This window comes from Enhydra lutris, unplaced genomic scaffold, assembly GCF_002288905.1.
Source record: "Enhydra lutris kenyoni isolate GAN:26980312 unplaced genomic scaffold, ASM228890v2 scaffoldscaffold87, whole genome shotgun sequence".
Classification (NCBI taxonomy): domain Eukaryota; kingdom Metazoa; phylum Chordata; class Mammalia; order Carnivora; family Mustelidae; genus Enhydra; species Enhydra lutris.
Genome location: NW_019154171.1, coordinates 3,912,767 through 3,933,515, shown reverse-complemented (window position 1 = coordinate 3,933,515; position 20,749 = coordinate 3,912,767). Strand labels below are relative to the sequence as shown.

General features: G+C 36.3%; 1 protein-coding gene across 3 annotated transcripts in view; it reads right to left on the bottom strand.

Annotated features, from left to right (window-relative positions):
- Positions 1-11,501: 11,501 nt before the first annotated feature.
- LOC111161912 (ubiquitin protein ligase E3A) overlaps positions 11,502-20,749 on the bottom strand; it is a 91,160-nt gene continuing 81,912 nt past the window's right edge. For all 3 annotated transcript variants that reach the window (XM_022525985.1, XM_022525986.1, XM_022525984.1), the window contains 2 exons: positions 12,624-12,767; positions 11,502-11,629 (listed from right to left, as the gene is read on the bottom strand). In XM_022525985.1, coding sequence (XP_022381693.1) covers positions 11,509-11,629; positions 12,624-12,767 — 265 coding nt within the window. In that variant the 3' untranslated portion in view covers positions 11,502-11,508. The remainder of the gene's footprint in view (positions 11,630-12,623; positions 12,768-20,749) is intronic.

The window sequence follows — 20,749 nt, the reverse complement described above, 5'->3', positions numbered from 1 at the left end:
CTCATATCAGGGAGATCATATGATAGTTGTCTTTCTCCAATTGACTTATTTCGCTAAGCATGATACCCTCTAGTTCCATCCACATCGTCGCAAATGGCAAGATTTCATTTCTTGTGATGGCTGCATAGTATTCCATTGTATATATATGCCACCTCTTCTTTATCCATTCATCTGTTGATGGACATCTAGGTTCCTTCCATAGTTTGGCTATTGTGGACATTGCTGCTATAAATATTCAGGTGCACGTGCCCCTTCGGATCACTACGTTTGTATCTTTAGGGTAAATACCCAGTAGTGCAATTGCTGGGTCATAAGGTAGCTCTATTTTCAACTTTTTGAGGAACCTCCATGCTGTTTTCCAGAGTGGTTGCACCAGCTTGCATTCCCACCAACAGTGTAGGAGGGTTCCCCTTTCTGTGCATCCTCGCCAGCCTCTGTCATTCCCTGACTTGTTAATTTTAGCCATTCTGACTGGTGTGAGGTGGTATCTCATTGTGATTTTGATTTGTATTTCCCTGATGCCAAGTGATGTGGAGCACTTTTTTATGTGTCTGCTGGCCATCTGGATGTCTTCTTTGCAGAAATGTCTGTTCATGTCCTCTGCCCATTTCTTGATTGGATTATTTGTTCTTTGGGTGTTGAGTTGGCTAAGTTCTTTATAGATCTTGGATACTAGCCCTTTATCTGATATGTCATTTGCAAATATCTTCTCCCATTCTTTCAGTTGCCTTTTGGTTTTGTTGACCGTTTCCTTTGGTGTGCAAAAGCTTTTGACCTTGATGAAATCCCGATAGTTCATTTTTGCCCTTGCTTCCCTTGCCTTTGGTGATGTTTCTAGGAAGAAGTTTCTGTGGCTGAGGTTGAAGAGGTTGCTGCCTGTGTTCACCTCAAGGATTTTGATGGATTCCTGTCTCACACTGAGGTGCATCATCCATTTTGAGTCTATTTGTGTGTGTGGTGTAAGGAAATGATCCAGTTTCATTTTTTCTGCATGTGGCTGTCTAATTTTCCTAACACCATTTGTTGAAGAGACTGTCTTTTTTCCATTGGACATTCTTTCCTGCTTTGTCAAAGATTAGTTGACCATAGAGTTGAGGGTCTATTTCTGGGCTCTCTATTCTCTTCCATTGATCTATGTGTCTGTTATTGTGCCAGTACCTACTGTCTTGATGATGACAGCTTTGTAATAGAGCTTGAAGTCTGCAATTGTGATGCCACCAACTTTGGCTTTCTTTTTCAACATTCCTCTGGCTATTCAAGGTTTTTTCTGGTTCCATATAAATTTTAGGATTATTTGTTCCATTTCTTTGAAAAAAAAATTGATGGGTTTTTTAAAAAGATTTTATTTATTTGACAGAGAGATCACAGGTAGGCAGAGAGGCAGGCAGAGAGAGAAGGGAAGCAGGCTCCCTGCTGAGCAGAGAGCCTGATGTGGGGCTCAATCCCAGGACCCTAGGATCACAGCCTTACCTGAAGGCAGAGGCTTTAACCCACTGAGCCACCCAGGTGCCCCAATGGTGTTTTGATAGGGATTGCATTAAACGTGTAGATTGCTTTAGGTGGCATAGACATTTTCACAATATTTGTTCTTCCAATCCATGAGCAGGGAACATTTTTCCATTTGTTTGTGCCTTCCTCAATTTCTTTCATGAGTACTTTAAACTTTTCTGAGTACAGATTCTTTGCCTCTTTGGTTAGGTTTATTCCTAGGTATCTTATAGTTTGGGGTGTGATTATAAATGGGATTGGCTCCTTAATTTCTCTTTCTTCTGTCTTGTTGTTGGTGGGTGTATAGAAATGCAACTGATTTCTGTGCATTGATTTTATATCCTGACACTTTACTGAATTCCTGTACAAGTTCTAGAAGATTTGGAGTGGAGTCTTTTGGGTTTTCCACATAAAGTATCATATCATCTGCAAAGAGTGAGAATTAGACTTCTTCTTTGCTGATTTGGATGCCTTTAATTTCTTTTTGTTGTCTGATTGCTGAGGCTAGGACTTCTAGTACTCTGTTGAATAGCTGTGGTGATAATGGACATTGGTGCTGTGTTCCTGACCTTAGCAGAAAAGCTCTCAGTTTTTCTCCATTGAGAATGATATTCGCTGTGGGTTTTTCCTAGACGGCTTTGATGATATTGAGGTATGTACCTTCTGCCCTACACTTTGAAGAGTTTTGATCAAGAAAGTATGTTGTACTTTGTCAAATGCGTTTTCAGCATCTATTGAGAGTATCATATGGTTCTTGTTCTTCTTTTAATGTATGTATCACACTGATTGATTTGTCATGTTGAACCAAACTTGCAGCCCTGGAGTAAATTCCACATGGTCAGGGTGAATAATCCTTTTAATGTACTGTTGGATCCTATTGGCTAGTATTTTGGTGAGAATTTCCACATCTGTGTTCATCAAGAATATTGGTCTGTAATTCTCTTTTTTGATGGGGTCTTTGTCTGATTTTGGGATCAAGGTAATCCTGGCCTCATAAAATGAGTTTGGAAGTTTTCCTGCCATTTCTATTTTTTGGAACAGTTTCAGGAGAATAGGAATTAATTCTTCGTTAAGTGCTTGGTAGACTTTCCCTGGGAAGCCGTCTGGCCCTGGGCTCTTGTTTGTTGGGAGATTTTTGTTGACTGCTTCAATCTCCTTACTGGTTATGGGTCTGTTCAGGTTTTCTATTTCTTCCTGGTTCAGTTGTGGTAGTTTATATGTCTCTAGGAATGCATCCATTTCTTCCAGATTGTCAAATTTGCTGGCATATAGTTGCTCATAATATGTTCTTATAATTGTTTGTGTTTCTTTGGTGTTTCTTTTAAACCTTTTCTCATAGTTGAAAATTTTTTAGATCTGAATTCTCTGCCCAAATTGTACGTTTACATACTTCTATTAACCTTTGTGGTTTGTTCATGTCTGGCCTATTAGATTGTTCTCCCCATAATAGACAAAGCATTTTTGAATCAATATAAAACTAGTTGCAGCAATCCTGCAATGTGGCAAGCATTCAATTGTTATTTGTTAGTAAATGTTAATGAAAGGAAACAACTTTACACTTCAGTTGGAATAGGGTAAGACATGGGTTTTGGTTATCTCCTGTAGAAATCTTTTCTTATCGTATCGTCATCATATGTGCCTCAAGTTCTTTGTGGGCACTAAATACATATTTAATATGTATTAAATAAATAAACATTAAATATTTATATATTTATATATTATATATATTTATAAATATATATAATTTATATATTATTTTATTAAATATTAGATAATATTTAATAAAATAATATAATTAAAAATAAATCAGATTTATTTAGTGGGGACTGTAGGAGGGGTAGTGTGGAGCAGCAGAAGACAACTTTCTTTTTGCAAACCTACTCTCTGACTCTGAATTGTTTTCTCAGTGATGAAATCTCAGGTCATGTAACATTTCTGGTATTATGTCCACACTAGTGAAACTCTTTAACTCAAAACATAACTCTCACTCAGGTCTTCTTCTGGTTGGGAAGTCTAAAGATAGGTATATGAGCAACCAGTTTCTTTTCTCTTCTGCCCTTTCCCTTTCTTCTTACTAAAAATCTGTTTCTGGCCCTTCTGGAAGGGAGGGATTTAGAGAAAAGGAATCTGCCATATCCAGTTGGTGCATCTATAATAGGGTATTGAAACTTCAGGGAGAGGTGGGAGTTAATAGCTTTCTTTCATAAAATATGTCCTACTGGGAGTCTAGATTCTCAAACTAGAGATTGAGAATTTCTAGTTTGGCTGGCAGCTTCCCATTTCTCTTCCTTCTTCCAGCATTTGATGGTGCTCAGATGCTGTGGGTGGTTGGCCACACTCAATAAGCCAACACGTGTAGGGTAATTTGCAAGATGGCTCATCTCACAACTACATGTGGCATATAGGAAACATACACCTCTGCCCCATTATTGGTGAGTGTGCCCTTTATTCAGTTGTCACAGGCCCCTTCAGCCACATCTTATCCAAGTACCCTTTCCAGGAAGAGTCAAGTACCATCCTTGTGTTCCCCCAAATCTAAAGATCACAGGGTCAAGGTCTCCAATTATTTCATTTGAAACATAGGTCACTGAGTTTAAGATGAAGGAAAGCCTCCAGCTCTTTCTATGAAACCAGTATTACCCTGATATCAAAACCAGACAAAGATATAACAAGAAAACTACAGACAGTATTTATCAACATGGATACAAATATTCTAAAAAAAAAAAAAAAATACTAGCAAACCAAATCCAGCAGCATATAAAAATGTTTGTGTACCATGGACAAGTAGGATTATCTCATGAATGCAAGGTTGGTTCAATCCATCAATGTAATAATATACCCTATTAGATGCAGAAGCATTTAATAAAAATCCAATATCCTTTCTTGATAAAAACACTTAACGGACTAGGAAAGGAAGAAATTTTCCTCAACCTGAAGCACCTATGACAAACTTACAGCTAAAATCACACTCAACAGAGAAAGATTGAATGCTTTTCTCCTAAAATCAAGGATAAGACAAAGATGTCTGTTCTTGCCACTTCTATTCAATATTATACTATAAATATTAGCTAGGCACTTAGGCAAGAAGAACAAGCAAAAAGAATCCAGAGTGGAAAGGAAGAAATCAAACTATTTCTATTCATAGACTCATGATGTTGTATGTACAAACTTGGAAGGAAGGAAGGGAGAAAGGAAGGCAGGAAGGGAGTACGGAAGGGAGGGAGGGAGGGCAATGCAAGATAAATATACAAGAAGTATTTATATTTTATATACTAGCAATTAGCAATCCAAAAATGAAATTCAGAGAACAATTCTGTTTATAGTAACATCAGAAACATCAACTTAGGAAAATATCTAACCAAAGAATTTAAGACTTGTACACTGAAATCTATAGAACATCAATGAAAAAAATTAAGGACCTGAACGAATGGAGAGACATCCCAAGTTCATGGATTGGAAACGTTTATATTGTTAAAAATAGCAATAGTCCCTATAAACACAACACAATCCTTATCAAAATTCCAGATGTGTGTTTTGTTGATTATAAAATTCATATGGCACTGCAAGGGACCTCAAGTAGACAAAATGATCTTGGAAAGGAACAAAGATGGGGGACTCCCACATTCCAAATTCAAAATCTAGCTATAGTAATTAAGCTGTGATAATCAAGACAGTGTGGTACTGGCATAAGGACAGACATATTGATCAATAGAATAAAATTGCAAGTCTGAAAATAAAATCTAATATTTACAGGCAATTACTTCTCAATAATGGTGCCAGGACCATTTATAGGGGAACAAGTCTTTTCAACAACTGTGCCTAGACAACTGGAGATCCATCTGCCAAAGAATGAAGCTGGACTCCTACAATGCACAATATGCAAAAATGGATCAAAGACCTAAAACTATAAGGCATTTAAAAGAAAACAGGTATGATTGCAGTAGGTTATTTTTTTTCTTTTAAAATATGACACCAAAAGCACAAATCACACACACACACACACACACACACACACACACACACACACAACAAAACAAAAAAAAAGAACACAAACAAAAACACACACACAGAATTTGGACATCCCCCAAATTGAAAACTTTGGTGCTTCAAAGAGCATCATCCAAAAAGTGAAAATACTATCCTGAGAATGGGAGAAAATAATTGCAAGTAATTTATCTGGTAAGGAACTTACATCCAGAATAAAGAATTCAGTAATAAAAAGAACCCAATTAAGAAATGGGCAAAGGATATGAATAGACATTTCTTTAAAGATGAACAAATGGCCAAAAACATATGAAAAGATGCTCAACCTTATTAGTCATTAGGGAAATGCAAATCAAAACCATGAAATACTTCACTCCCAAAAGGATGGCTAGAATAAAAATGTGAGTAATAAATGTTGGCCAGGATGCAGAGAAATTGGAACTTTCACACTGTTGATGGAAATGTCAAATAGCACAGCCACTTTGGGAAAGTTTGATAGTTCCTTGAACGGAGTAGGCATATGACCCAGCAATTTCACTCCTATGTACATAACCAAGAGAAATAAAAACTTATAGCCACATAGAAACCTGTACACAAATGTTCACAGCAATAGTATTTATAATAGCCAACGGAAGTAATGCAAACATCCATCAAACGAGTGAACAAAAATATGGTATATCAATACAATGAAATATTATTCAGCCATAAAAAGAACCGAAGTACTGATACATGCTACAACATAGATGCACCTTGAAAACATTGTTCTAAGTGAAAAGTCAGATACAAAAGGCCACATATTGCACGATTCCATTGATATGAAATGTCCCAAACAAGGGACTCTATAGACAGAAAAGATTAGTGATTACCAAGGACTTTGGTGTGTATGTGTAGGGGAGCTTTGGGGATATTATTGAGGGGAGAATAAACAGTCATTCCTAATAGGTACAGGATTTTTTTTTTCTAACAGTGATAAAAATGCTCTGTATTTAATGGTAATGATTGCACAATTTCGTAAATATTCTAAAAGCCATTAATTGTACATTGCAAAAAAGAGTGAATTTTGTTACATGGACTTTATCTTACACAAAAACGAGAGACGTACCCCTCCCTACTTTGAGGTAGATGAGGGAGGGTCAATCCTGCAAAAGCAATCATATCTCCATCCTCTCAATGACTCCTTTTAATTGGCAAATATTGAGAGAACCTATCGCAGTTTCTGTCTTGCACTGGGTTTTCTAGCATCTATATCTCTAATTCATTGAATCCTAATAATCAGCAATGAGGTGGGCTTGAATATGATAATCCAAGCTGAGGCAAGGGCAGGTCCCGGACTGAGACCTAGTCATCTGACACTGAAGACGACACCCTCGACACCTGTGTACCATTTACCAGACACATGCTTATCGTATTTTCTATGGTTTTCTAAAGACCAGAAGATAGCTAGGATAATTACTCCAGGTTCTTTTCAAATGAACCTAAGAATCCTGATTTGAGGGTTGACTCGTAGTAAGGCCTATGATGCATTCATTCATTGTGGTGCTTCATTTAGTATAAAAAGCTGTGTTTGGCAGAGGATTGTTCCTTGATAGACATGAAGGTCTGGCAACAGTGGGGTTGTGTAAGATGCCTGCCCCTATGGGAGAGGAGTGTGGTCACAGACATGTCTGTACAGAGGCTCCTGGTTGTGAGAGCACATCCAAAGGGTAGGGCTGGGGAAGTCACACAATCTTGCTCTCAAAGACATTTGTCCTTTTCATTCTTTCCCTCTTACTGTCTTTCCATGGATTGGAACAGTCACTGATCCAGGGGAGCCACTTCCTCAAGAAGCAAGTCCTTTAGCCACAAACATTTAAATATTTAATTAAGAAAAAAAAAAAAACTTTTGGGGGGGAGAAGTGTGGGGAGACAAGAGGTCATCTTTAGTGATAAAAACAGGAAGCTTCATTGAACATCCTATTGCATGCTGAGCCGTTTTCAATCATTCAAGTGGTGACAAGCTGGTAGAAAGATTAAAAAAAAAAAACACTATCTCTGCCATGAATCTGCTCGCATCCTGGGTAATGGTTATGGGGCTGGGAGGAGAAAATCTCAGGTACTCCTCGTTGTTTAAATAAGGAATGTGCCCCAACGAGCTGAACTACCATGCTAAGTATGGGTTTCTGTGAGGTCACACAAGCACTTGGAAGTCCATTTTGGTGGTGACTTTATGGGTAAAGTGTTTTTAAATTTTCATTTTGAAGGGCACTTGAGAAATATGAAATAAGCACAAATGAAGATGTTGTGCTTCAGGGAAAGTGCCTGTAACAGATGGCAAAATTGGAAAAGTGCGTGGGACCCAGTTTATGGAGGGCCTTGGATGCCAAGCTTGAAGAGTATTCAAACAGGAGCAAATTTTGAAGCAGAGGATATTTAAATCAGCAAAATTGTTTTAGCAAAATGAAAAAGATTGGAAGAGGAGGTTACAGTCAGTGTGGTTATTTGGGAAGCTACTGAAAGCAACCAGGTGATTCAATGGACCAGAACCTGAAAGGAAGTATGATGAACTGGGGAGACTGGAGTGGAAAAGAATTGATAAAAGCTGTGACAGCTGAGAGATGATGGATTTCAATGACTGGGTTGAAAGTGATCCTTTTAAGGAAGAAACATTAACAGTAGGTAGAGATGCAAGATGAAGTTCTGGTATTAACTTTGAGGTACCAGAAAAATTATCCTGGGGATAGAGTCTGAGAAATATAAATTTAGACAAGAATCTTCAGGAGTGGTTGAAGTTGACTAGAAGAGAACTGGACAAGAACTTTAAGTAGAATTATACTACCCATCCAAGATCTGGATGATAAACATCCAACTGAAAAGGACCAGAGTAGCAGCGAAATTAATTTCAAGGTGTTGGCAAGGTTAAACGGTTCATACTGGCAGTTGAAGAGGTTGTTTTGTTCAGGAAAACATTTTCAGTGGCACAGAAATGGATTAGCAGCATTTCTCAGTGAGACATTTTCATCAAAATCTTGCAGTGTTTAACAAATGCCAACCTACTGGATTTGAACAGGGAAGGGGGAAAAGCCTTGGGATTTTCAAGTTGTTAACAGTCTTCCCCAGGAAATTCTTGATAGACTAGTAACAGAGAAGACAAGAGGGAGCAAACAGAAGTTTGTTCTTTAATTCTTTGGTTAAAAAAAAAAAATTATATGTATACATATGAGAGAGAGAGAAGGAGATCACGACCACAAATAAAGTAGCCTTAGGGAAACAATTCTTCTTGAGAGACTGTTATGAAATTCTTGAGGAAAAAAACCAAAATGGGGACTGAAATCCCAGCCATTGTGTTCTTAGGGGAACAGGGAGTGGTGTTACTAAGTCACAATGAATGAGTATCAGCAAGTTCAGTTTGAAGCCTCATTTTTAAGGTTTTGTTTGTTTTTTGGATATTTCTCTCCCTACACAAGTATGCATCCCAAAATAAGCTAGGGAAGTTGTTGTATTTTATCACACAATTAACCACAACTTGAAACAGCAGTATAGGTTGAGGAAATCCAACTCATTTACTGAAGCTGCCAGGCTCCAGAAAAGTTTGATAGCAGGTTGTATTTTTATGTTGCATGTTTGAAATTTTCTAAAATAATAAAACTGTAAGATAAAGTTTCTACTTCATTTGGAAAGCTAATTATTTTAGTTTATGGTTCATTTTATCCCCACAGCTTCCTGAAGACTGTTGGCTGAGTCACAGATAACCAAAATATGTAAGTGTTCAGGCAAAAAAGTACTTTCATAAGAAATTTGGGTAGAAGAATTAGTCATTATAGTCAAAATTTCTGTTTTCCTCTTCCTTGAGATACTGTTCAATGGCATTCTACTAAACAGAAGTGAACAGGAGGCAATGGTAAGAAAAGTGGTAACATGCCCAGGATAATTACTAAGCAAGTGAGATCTGCTAGTATGGATAACCAATGACTTTTTCTCTTAAAATATTTTTAAGGGTAGGTTTATTTTGAACTGTTTGTTAAAAGTCTATTTGATGTGAATTCTGTATCTGATAACCTATACTCAATTACCATTCACAAACTTCATACAGATATGTTAATACAATTATAGAACTTCAATACTGTGATAATAGAACTTGAGAACTGAAGAACACACATTTCTTCATGAATTTATTATATAAAATGCCCCCAGAGTATTTGATTTCTCTCCTCCTTTCATTATACACAAGCACATGGATGAGACGCTCTTTAAGATGACTATAGTATCATGAGAGTCCCTTGCATCAAGGTAGTGTACATACCTTAACAGTGTTCTAAAGGCTGGCCCAGAAAACAACAACAAAAAAAGTTACCTTATCACAAGATGAAAGCACTGTTTTCTTTTTCCTCTAAATTATGATGAAAAATGTCACTGTTTTATTTAGCATTATGGTACACAACAGATCTCTCTCAATTACTAAAATAATTAAAATAATCCTGAAAGATATCCTTCCTCCCCTCCCGTGATTTGAAAAGCTGTATTTTTCCTGCGAATTTCAAACAAATCATCAGGTTGATCTAATCTGTCTGTTAAAACAATCATCAAAGCACAAGCTCAGCACATTAGCTGTATATAGCTTGTAGTAAAAGGATACATCCATCTCTCCTTAGTTAAAAATACATAATCCTTTTATTTATATTGTAATAAAAGAAATTAACATCACAGACACAGAAGACTAGAAAGGGGAAACTACTTACTTCTGAACGTCCAGTAATTTAAACCTATTTGTACTTTTCCACATGGAAGTAATATTTAACACTTACTTTTTGAAGTATAACTTAATCTTTGGGGATATACAATGTAAATAGGACTTAAGAGTAATAGTTCCACTCATTCCAGGTCTGCTTAACATATGATTAGGTAAAACAAGGCACAATAGCCATCCTTTCTATTATGTTGCAACACTGATCATGTGCCTTGATAAAATGGCTGATAAGACAAGATGATGGCAACATGAAGGGAAGACTTTGGATTGTCTATTTAAAATGCAGGTAATAAGTAATTAATAAAAAATTTAAGTGCACTTTCACATGCTTTGCGTTTATAATAAACAACAAACTTCCTAGCTTTCTTGCAACAGGCTTGACTACCATTTCTTTTGGCCAAATGCACTTTTCCCCAGTAACTTAAAACAACAACAATAACAATAACAATAACAACAACAACAACAACAACAACAACAACAAGATAATCCCTGTCCTTTCATATACTAAGAAAGAGGATTGGCTACTGAAACAGTTCATTGCAAGACACATGAAGACGACATACTGTGGCATGAGTTGTTTTTAATTTGTTGTGCTGTTACTAAAGTAAAGTTCTGAGGGCTGCAGTTAAAACATTCCAAGTTCTCCCTTCCATCTTTATTGATTTCAAGACTTTGCACAGAAAACTCTTTGGGGACTAGAACAGCAGCAATTGCATCACACTGTTTTCAAGACTTCAAGTTTCAAAGCAAATTGTTTAAAAAAAAAAAAAAAAAAAAAAAAAAACAACAACACAGTTCCTGATTTGAGTTAGATACAGGGACAAAAATAGCACATAGTTGAAGGTTACACAGTCTACAAATGGTGGCAATATTTTCCTTGGGAGAGTAGTTTTGTTGGTATATATTTTTTAAATACTCAAAAAGGCTCAACCTCAAGCAGTAATAAACACAAGCAAAAGTGATTTAACCCTTAAAATAAATATTCAGAAAAACCTCTCTGTACATACAAGTGAAAGAATAAGTAACACTTTCACGCAAAAAAAAAAAAAAATAATAATAATAATAATAAAGGATTTGTTCATATAAGTAGCTGAAATCTGCTGTTCCAGCCCACATATCCCCAATAAAGAAGGGAGGCACAGACATAAGGTGACTACTGTGGTTCACTATCTTACAGCCTTTTTGTACTGGGACATTATCACCACCAAATTCATCCCTCTTGTTATGATTATTAAAATTTAAAATTTTTCTTTTCCTTTTTTTTCCATTCTTCTTCTTCTTTTTTTTTTTTTAATTAATTAATTTATTTTTTTTTACAGCATGCCAAATCCTTTGGCATAAGTGATGGCCTTCAGCAATCTTTCTTTAAGTTTTTCCTTGCTTGAATATTCCGGCAGTAAAAGGACATTAAAGCAAGTATGAGATGTAGGTAACCTAAACAGAGAGAATAGGGGAAAATAGGAAAATAAATCATGGAGAATATGCTCAGCAGTAAAAAAAACCCCTACTTTTAAATGGTATGTATAGTTGAGATGGTTTGCAATGCAGGGTACACATTAATGCAACTCATAAACTTTTTGTTTTTCCTATGCAACTACCAAATATCAGTTTGTTTTTATCTTATTATTCAATCCTAATGATGATGATGATGACTGATAACATATTGTATCCACTGAGTCATTATGACATACCACATATTATTTAACTGTTAGATCTCATTTAACTTTATCTTCTCAAAATAAAACTATCATTATCCCCACTACAGAGCTGACATCATTGAGAAGTTAATTTACTCTAGGATGAAGATAATACTCAAACCTGGCTTTAAAGATTTCAAAGTCTATGTTCTTTAATGCCAGTTAGAAATATTCTTGGCAATATGAGCATATAAGTGACTTAATAACAAATATACGTAAAGTTACATTAAAGCTATTATGCATCAAATAATGTGGAATACTAATAGAAATGTTTCTATATATTTAAACCCTTAAATATGCTACTGTTCATGTAAGATCCTTACTCACAAAAACATTAACTTATACAATGAAGAAAGAACAAGAAGATTATGAAACTTGATTCAAATGTTAAGATTAAGAAATCTAGTGCTGAACAATTTTGAGACTCAATTTAACCATTCTTAAATGGATTACATAATACCTTTCAATTTAAAAAATTCTGAAAAACTGAATGAATCATATCACTTTGCAAAATTCAAAATCAAGTGAGCCCTTTAATAGCTTTGAACTAGGCCAGTGTTTTAAAAATTTCTTCAAACAAAAGCAGCAAAATATTCTCTGAATTACCAGTTCATGTGATTTGGAGAGTTCCACATAAAACTTTTAAAAGTGCTCAGAAGCTCCCGGACAGTTCCCATGCGTGTGACATGGAATGTACGGTTGTCGGTATACAGTCACAATTTAATAATTACCTTTCTGTGTCTGGGCCATTTTTGGCTATAATCATCTTTAATTTTCCTAGTCCACCCACAGGTGCTCTGTCTGTACCTGTTGTAAACTGCAAGAAAAGTCTTTTCTGCTCATCTGTAAATGAATGAACGATTTCCCAGAACTCCCTAATGAGAAAAGATAGAATACTGATTTTAGTTTGGCATTCATTTATAACTAGTACTAATGTAAGTTTATGACTTATTAAAACTGTATTATGGAGATAACCTAGAAATTAGTATCAGAAACCCTAAACATTCATTCCTGGTGATCAAGGATCTACAAATTACTGATGCAAATTTATCTTATGGAAACACTTAAAGGCATAGCTCATGGCTACATTATCTAGAACAGTAATAACTGGTAAACTGAAGTGTCCTATAACAGGAAATAATTATGTAAACTATGGTATAATCATACAATATAATCAGGAATAAAAGACAAAACCCAACTCAAATCCTGTAAATTGAAAATACGAGATTGGGGGGAGGGAAGTGATATCAATTAAGGACAAAATAAAAACACATACACATACACACAGACACACGTGTAGTAGTAGTAATACAAAGGCACAATTTTTTATATAAACCAGAACACTTGATTTTGTAGGCTGTGGAAGTAGGGATGGGGATAATTCTGGTATTTCTGCTATATGCAATGATTTAGTCCTTGACATTCCTAAAATCTACGTGATAAAAGTCATGTTGTTATAATGATGCTTGTTTATATAGTCACTCTAAAAACAAAATGCAGTTCATTAAGAGCAATCTTGGCATACGTGTATGAATAATGAGGTATCCATAAATTTAACAATATGCACTAATTCTCAGCTCAAAAAATTTCAAGAAAAGAATACATTTTAACATTTATTTGAAAAGCTCTTTCCAGAATCTTGGCAGAGAATGTCACACTTCCTACATGTGTAATTATAATTCTAGTTTTTGATATCCTTGTATTTCAGTATACAATTTCTATTATTAAAATGTGGGCATTTTTATTGGTATAATGCCAATACTTCTGACAGGGTTAGCAGCTTAATAGACTTCTTGGTTCTCCTTCAATGTCCTCCCACTTCTCTACTCTGATATTCTAACACCCTCCTCAGTTCCTGCAAACCTTCCATTCACCTGGAGAACACAATAAAGAACTACATCATTAACAACAGGAAATTAGACATGGAACTTGCAGGTGCATCTTTCAGGAAGAATTAAAATCATTCCACAGTCTAGATCATTCCTATTGGGTGGTTGACAAGAAGAAAGTCTCCTATGGCCCAGAGCTCTCTGTCAGGGCAGAACAGCTCCCCTGCAAATGGGTAGTAATCAAGTCTTCTTATCAGAGCACTGTAGGAGTGCTCTGAAGCCTAACTGAACCACCCACACCTGAAAAGGCAGATAGAAGGGTACCCTGACCAGTCTGTCTACAATATTTATTTATTTGGTTCTCTCTAGAATTTAAAATATTGGGGTTACTACCAGTTTAGACAATGAAAACACTTACTGAAAAATTCTTCTCTTCCTATAAGTGCTATGTTCTATATTAAAATTCTGAATTAGGAATGCAACTATTTAGAAAACTGAAAATGAAGAAAAAAACTTCTGCATTTCTCCCTAAGTGATAGGTTCATGGATCACATCCCATTCACATCTCCTAAAACCTATGCAGATCAAAAAAGGAAATCTGATAAAAACACCCATAACCTAAGTTTAGATTAAAACTAAGAAAACGGAAGAGCAAACTCCGAAGTGACATGGAAGTTGGAAGTATGAACACCTGAGCCCAAACTATCACAGCCCTACAAGAGCAATACAGAAGACAGGGGTGTGCAGAATAGTATGGGTTAGACTTCACCCTGGGCAAACCCTCACCTCAAGAGTAAACTGCTAAAGAAAGGTAAGAGCAATGGGGTGGCTAAAAGGGCGGGCCCCGGAAAAGTACCAGGGTAGAAATGACAGGTAGAATCAAAACCACAGTGAGAGATACCACCTCACACCAGTCAGAATGGCTAAAATTAACAAGTCAGGAAACGACAGATGTTGGCAAGGAAGCGGAGAAAGGGGAACCCTCCTATACTGTTGGTGGGAATGCAAACTGGTGCAGCCAATATGGAGAACACTATGGAGGTTCCTCAATAAGTTGAAAATAGAGCTACCCTACAACTCTGCAATTGCACGACTGGGTATTTACCCTGAAGATACAAATGCACTGATCTGAAGGGGCACGTGTACCCGAATGTTTATAGCAGCAATGTCCACAATAGCCAAACTATGGAAATAAACTAGATGTCCATCAACAGATGAATGGATAAAGAAGAAGTGGTGTGTATAAATACATATACAATGGAATACTATACAGTCATTAAAAAAAAAACCCCGAATCCCTGCCATTTGCAACGACGAGGATGGAGTTAGAGGGTATTATGCTAAGCGAAATAAGTCAATCAGAGAAAGACAATTATCATATGATCTCTCTGATATGAGGAATCTGAGAGGCAGGGTGGGGGGTTGTGGTGGGTAGGGAGGGAAAAAAATGAAACAAGATGGGACTGGGGAGGGAGATAAACCATAACAGACTCTTAATCTCAGGAAACAAACTGAGGGTTGCTAGGGGGTGAGGGACAGGGTGGCTGGGTTATGGACATTGGGGAGGGTATGTGCTATGGTGAGTGCTATGAATTGTGTTAAGACTGATGATTCACAGACCTGTACCCCTGAAGCAAATAATACATTATATATTAATTAAAAAAAAAAAAATGACAGATAGGCATGATGCCTGGAAGTGATGGGGAGTACCCTGGGAGGCAGAGGTGTCTCCTGAAAGTAGCTTCTGGCTATAATGTAATGGAAGCAGCTAATGAAAGATTCAGGCCTTAAACAAGATGGAGTTGAAGAATCAGAAGGTGCTAGGCCACATAGCCATATATTAAAGAAACTGCTGTTACCATAATAACAAAAGAGGGACCCATTCAATCAAGAGACCACTAATGCCACCCAAACTTCTCCCCACTGTACCATGAGATCTACTAATAGCAGGTCCAGGAAAACCTCAACCAATAGAAACATAAATGGGAGAAACAGAATTCCAAAATCCAAATAATTATGAAACAAGTTCAGCAAATAAATAAGCTAAATTGTCTAGCAGAAAAAAGTATATTTGAAAAATTCAGTCATGAAAAATGGAAAATCCCATATTCCAACATGAAGAGAAAATGCAACAGCAGATCAAAAAGAACACCATTAATCAGAAATACAAAACTCAGAAATGAACAAATCTGAAACAGAAATGACAATACTCGAATATACTCAAGAAATATGCAAAATAAATTCGGAAACAGAAGGTTAACTTATATAGTAACCAAAGGAATGACCAAAATTTCTAGTAGGGACATAGAGAACACAAAAGAACAAGAAAAAATGTATATATCTGGAACGCATATGTATGGAATAATCCAGGTATGAGATGATTCACTGTGACATTACTTCTCATAGCAAAATGCTGGAAATAAACACTATGTCCAGGAATATTAATAATCTATACTGCTTTCACACAGTAACAGTAGTCAGCCATACAAAAGAACATGGACGATATCTCTACCTTGACATGGGGCAATTTCCAGGATACAATGAAAATTCCTCCTCCGTCCCCTAGAAAAAGTCTGCATGCACTAACGTTTAATAACAAAGGTCACAACTTGTGCCCTAAACGGACTTTTAAAGACGCCATTCCCCAAGAATTTCTTCTAAAAATGGCTTATTTCAGGCCTAGAGTTAAAAATGCTCCAGGTGAGCTAAAAATTTCAAAATGTAAAATGAAGTGATGTTAGAAGCATACCAAGACTAAACAATATGAACATCACTAAGAATAATGACTGTGAAACACGCTCAATATATAAAAATCTATGAGTTCAAAACAATATCCAGAAAGAGGCAAAAAACAAAACAAAAAACAAAACCGACTAAAATCCAAACTCAACTGTTACTACTCAAATTATTACAGTAACTCCTTACTCTAAAATATTTAATTACATTCTATTGTGCCTTTTCAGTAAAACTGTTTTACACAGTAATCAAGTAACAACCACCAATGAGGAAAAAGAACACCAGGTATATATGTAGAATTAACAGAAGAAATCTTTTTTTTCCTTATCACCATTTTGCACGCCCCAGGGAAACAATGGATTCAGATAAGGATACTAATAGATATGAAAATCAGAAGAAATACAGATTAAGAGGTTTGGGAAAGATGATGGTAGCAGTGACAGTTATTTTGTTTTTGCTTTTCTTTTCAATCTTCCTACTCTCTCCCGTAAAACCAGAGCTAACTGGATGGGAAAATGGAAGACCTATAGATAACACCTTCAAAACTAGACGACAAGATATCCCCCCACAAATCCTTCCATGTAAATGAATAAAACACACCACTGACAGCTGGAATACCTAGTTGGTATCCATGTCAGTGGGTGAGGATGCAAAAGGAAGGCAAATGGGTTTCTTACAGCCCTGGGAGCAAGGGAACCTCAAAACCACCAATCCACCGGAAATCACAGGACAATTTGAGAAGACAACTAAAAGAGAGTTACACAATTTGTAGGCAAATGCAGGAGATCATGATACAGTATACAGCAGAAGCTCTGGGCCCTTAAAGCCCTTGAACACCAAAATTCCTTTCTGAAACTGAGGAGAAACTGCTGGAAATAAGGTCCAAATTCACCAAATCAAGAATAAAAAGGCCAAGAAAAACTCAAATAAATGTACTTTTCTTTTTTCTTAAATCATTTTGCAAAAATAAAATGCATAGAGCTGAAGCATGAAAAATCTGCCCTGGCCTATCTCTCCCTCTTCCAAATATGAGAAAACTCATCTCACTTAAAAAGCACACCAGAAAAGATCACAAACACTAAGAGTTACTAGAGAGGAATAATATGTGTATGTGCGCATAGGAATGATATCTCTATAGAGAATAAGATTACACTGAGAAGATCTGCCAATAAAACACATGAAAATTGTAAACAAATTTCAAATGAAGCTAAATAGTTTTAAATAACAGTAGAGGCTATGAAAGGACAACTAACTTAGAAAAAAACTTTCGGACAAAATTTCAGAAGAATTTCAGAATTAATGAAAAAAGATTCTGGAAGATATGACAGAACTAGGGAACAGCTGGAAATAAAAATAAGTCATGTCAAATTGAGGAAGCAAAAATTAATCTAGAGGAACCATAAGATAAATAAGCACAATGATAATATAACAGAAACAGAAGATAAAAAACTTAAATTGAATCAAGAAAAGAAGCCATGCCTGAGAGTCTCCTTCTCAACCCAGAGACACAGTTGGCAGGGGATTTCTGCCACAAGAGGTGCTGGCCTGGGAAGCGGTCCCCTTCTTGTGGAGCCTCAAGTCCCTCCTAGTCCACAGACACTGAATGGCCATAAGCACCAGCAAGGGGGATCTTGCTATAATACACATAGAGCCCAGGAAGAGCTTTCCAGCCCTATGAGCTTGATACACGTGCAACTCAGCCTGGGGAAGCTGTTAATTTCACCTCCCTCAAGCAACACCATCATGGACCACAGGGAGAACCTCATGGAATGAGATAAATAAAGCAGAACAGAACAGTGCTACAAAAGCTCTGAAAACTAAATTTGTCACTGGAACTACAACCCACAAAAAGTATGCCAGCACCTGCATGCTACACTTGAATAGTATGAATAGGATGACTGCCTGCTAAAGTAAAAAAGTGTAAACAGGACCCAGAATCTCCTAACAGACAGAATGCCCAGGACATAATCCAAAACTACAACACGAAGGAAAGAAAATCAAGTGGTGTCAACACTGGGATGAGTAAGATGTTGGAATTGGGGTGCCTGGGTGGCTCAGCCGGTTAAACATCTGCCTTCACCTCAGTTCATGATCTCAGAGTCCTGGGATTGAGACCCCATATCGGGCTCTCTGCTCAGGCAGAGTCTGCTTCTCCCTCTTCCTCTGTGCTCTCTCTCTCAAATAAACAAATAAAATCTTTAAAAAAAATAAGATGCTAGAATTATCTGACAAGAATTCTAATGCAGTCATCATAAAAATGATTCTACAATTTTAAGTTCTATTGTTTCACAAATGAAATAGGAAATCCCAAGAAAGAAACAGAAGTTATAATTAAAAAAAAAAAAAAAGAGCCAAACATAAATTATGGACTTGAAAAACACAGGGTAAAAGAAAAATACTGGATGGGCTCAGTAATAGAGATGACAGAAGATAAAAAACTGAACAAGAGAGAAAACTGGAAAACAAAAAAACAAAAACAAACCAGAGTCTCAGGTACCTGTGGAACAATGACAAATGACTAGACATTGGTACTAGAGGCACAGAAAGAAAGGAAAGAAAGAAAGCGGACTGAAAAAGTACTTGAAGAAATAATGGCCAAAAACTTTCATGTTGGGCAAAAAACAAACCCTCAAATTCAAGAAGCTGAACGAACCACAAATGGCATAAACAAAACTACTCTTCAGCAATAAAGGGAAAATAAAGATATCACCAGATAAAGGAAAACTAAAAGAATTTGTCATTACCAGACCTGTCTTTCAAGAATGATTAAAAGGAGTAATAAAAGATGGGACTTTTTCTTAAAGCAAATGGAAAAAAGAATGGAAATAGCAGAAACATAGGTATATACGACAGACTACCATTCTCATCAATTTTGTAAATCCTATGAGATGACTGATACAAAAATCATAACAGCATTAATATTCAAGACAATATTTAAAAGTGGGGAAAGAAATCAAAATGGGGGGTACCTGGGCAGCTCAGTTGGCTAAGCAACTGCCTTTGGCTCGGGTCATGGTCCCAGAGTCCTGGGATCGAGTCCTGCATCAGGCTACCTGCTCAGTGGGGAGTCTGTGCTCCCTCTGACCCTCTCCCCTCTCATGTTTGCTCACTCTCAAATAAATAAATAAAGTCTGGGGCGCCTGGATGCTCAGTGGGTTAAAGCCTCTGCCTTCAGCTCAGGTCATGATCCCAGGGTCCCCGGATAGAGCCCCGCCATCGGGCTCTCTGCTCAGTGAGAAGCCTGCTTCCCTCCCTCTCTCTGCCTGCCTCTCTGCCTACTTATGATCTCTGTCAAATAAATACATAAAATCTTAAAAAATAAATAAATAAAATCCTTAAAAAACAAAAAAGAGGAAAAAAAAGAAATCTAAATGGAAGCAAGGCTTCCGTACTTCACTGGAAGACGTGTTGAACCACTCTCACATATGTACAAAGCAACCACGAAGAATACTATACTGAACAATACAACCCAAAAAACGCTAAAAATAAATCAAGAGTGTGTCCAAAAAAAAAAATGTATGAGTAATTAAATAACCCATAGAAGGCAAAAAGATAGAAACAAGCAATCATAAAGAGAGAAACAGAAAATATAAAATGGTAGAAATAAACCCTAACGTATCAATAATTACCTTAAATATGAATTGTCTAAATATATTAATTATAAGGTAGACTGACAAAGGGGATGATAAAAAAAAAAAAGAACCATAAACTGTTTCTAAATTCATTTCAAATTCAGCAACAGATTGGTTGAAAGTAAAACAGAAAAAGATACCAGGCAAACATTAAAACAAAACAAAACAAGAATGGTATATTGATATTAGATTCAGAGCAAAGAAAATTACAAATCGTAAGGAGGGACCTTACATAAAAATAAAAAAGACATAATGACTCCAAATGGGTACGTACAAAAAAAGAAAAAAAGGCAAAGAAAAAAAAGGTAATACTAAATGACAGAGCCTCAAAATACATGAAGCAAAACCTGACAGAGATAAAAGGAGGAGATAAATATCAGAAGAGACCTACAGAAATATGCTCAGCTGATTTTTGACATATATGAAAAAGTAATTTATTGGAGGAAAGATAAAGTAGTGTATCTAGACTATGCAAATAACTCTCAAACTCAACAGTAAAAAACAATCAAGTGCACTCTTGCCATTTATCAGAGAAATGGACACTTGTGTTTAGCTAAAAAACAGCACATGATTATTCATAGCAATTTTATTCATAATAGCTCCAAAATAGGAACAACCATGAAGTCTTTAATAGGCAAATGGTTAAAAAGACTGATGAAT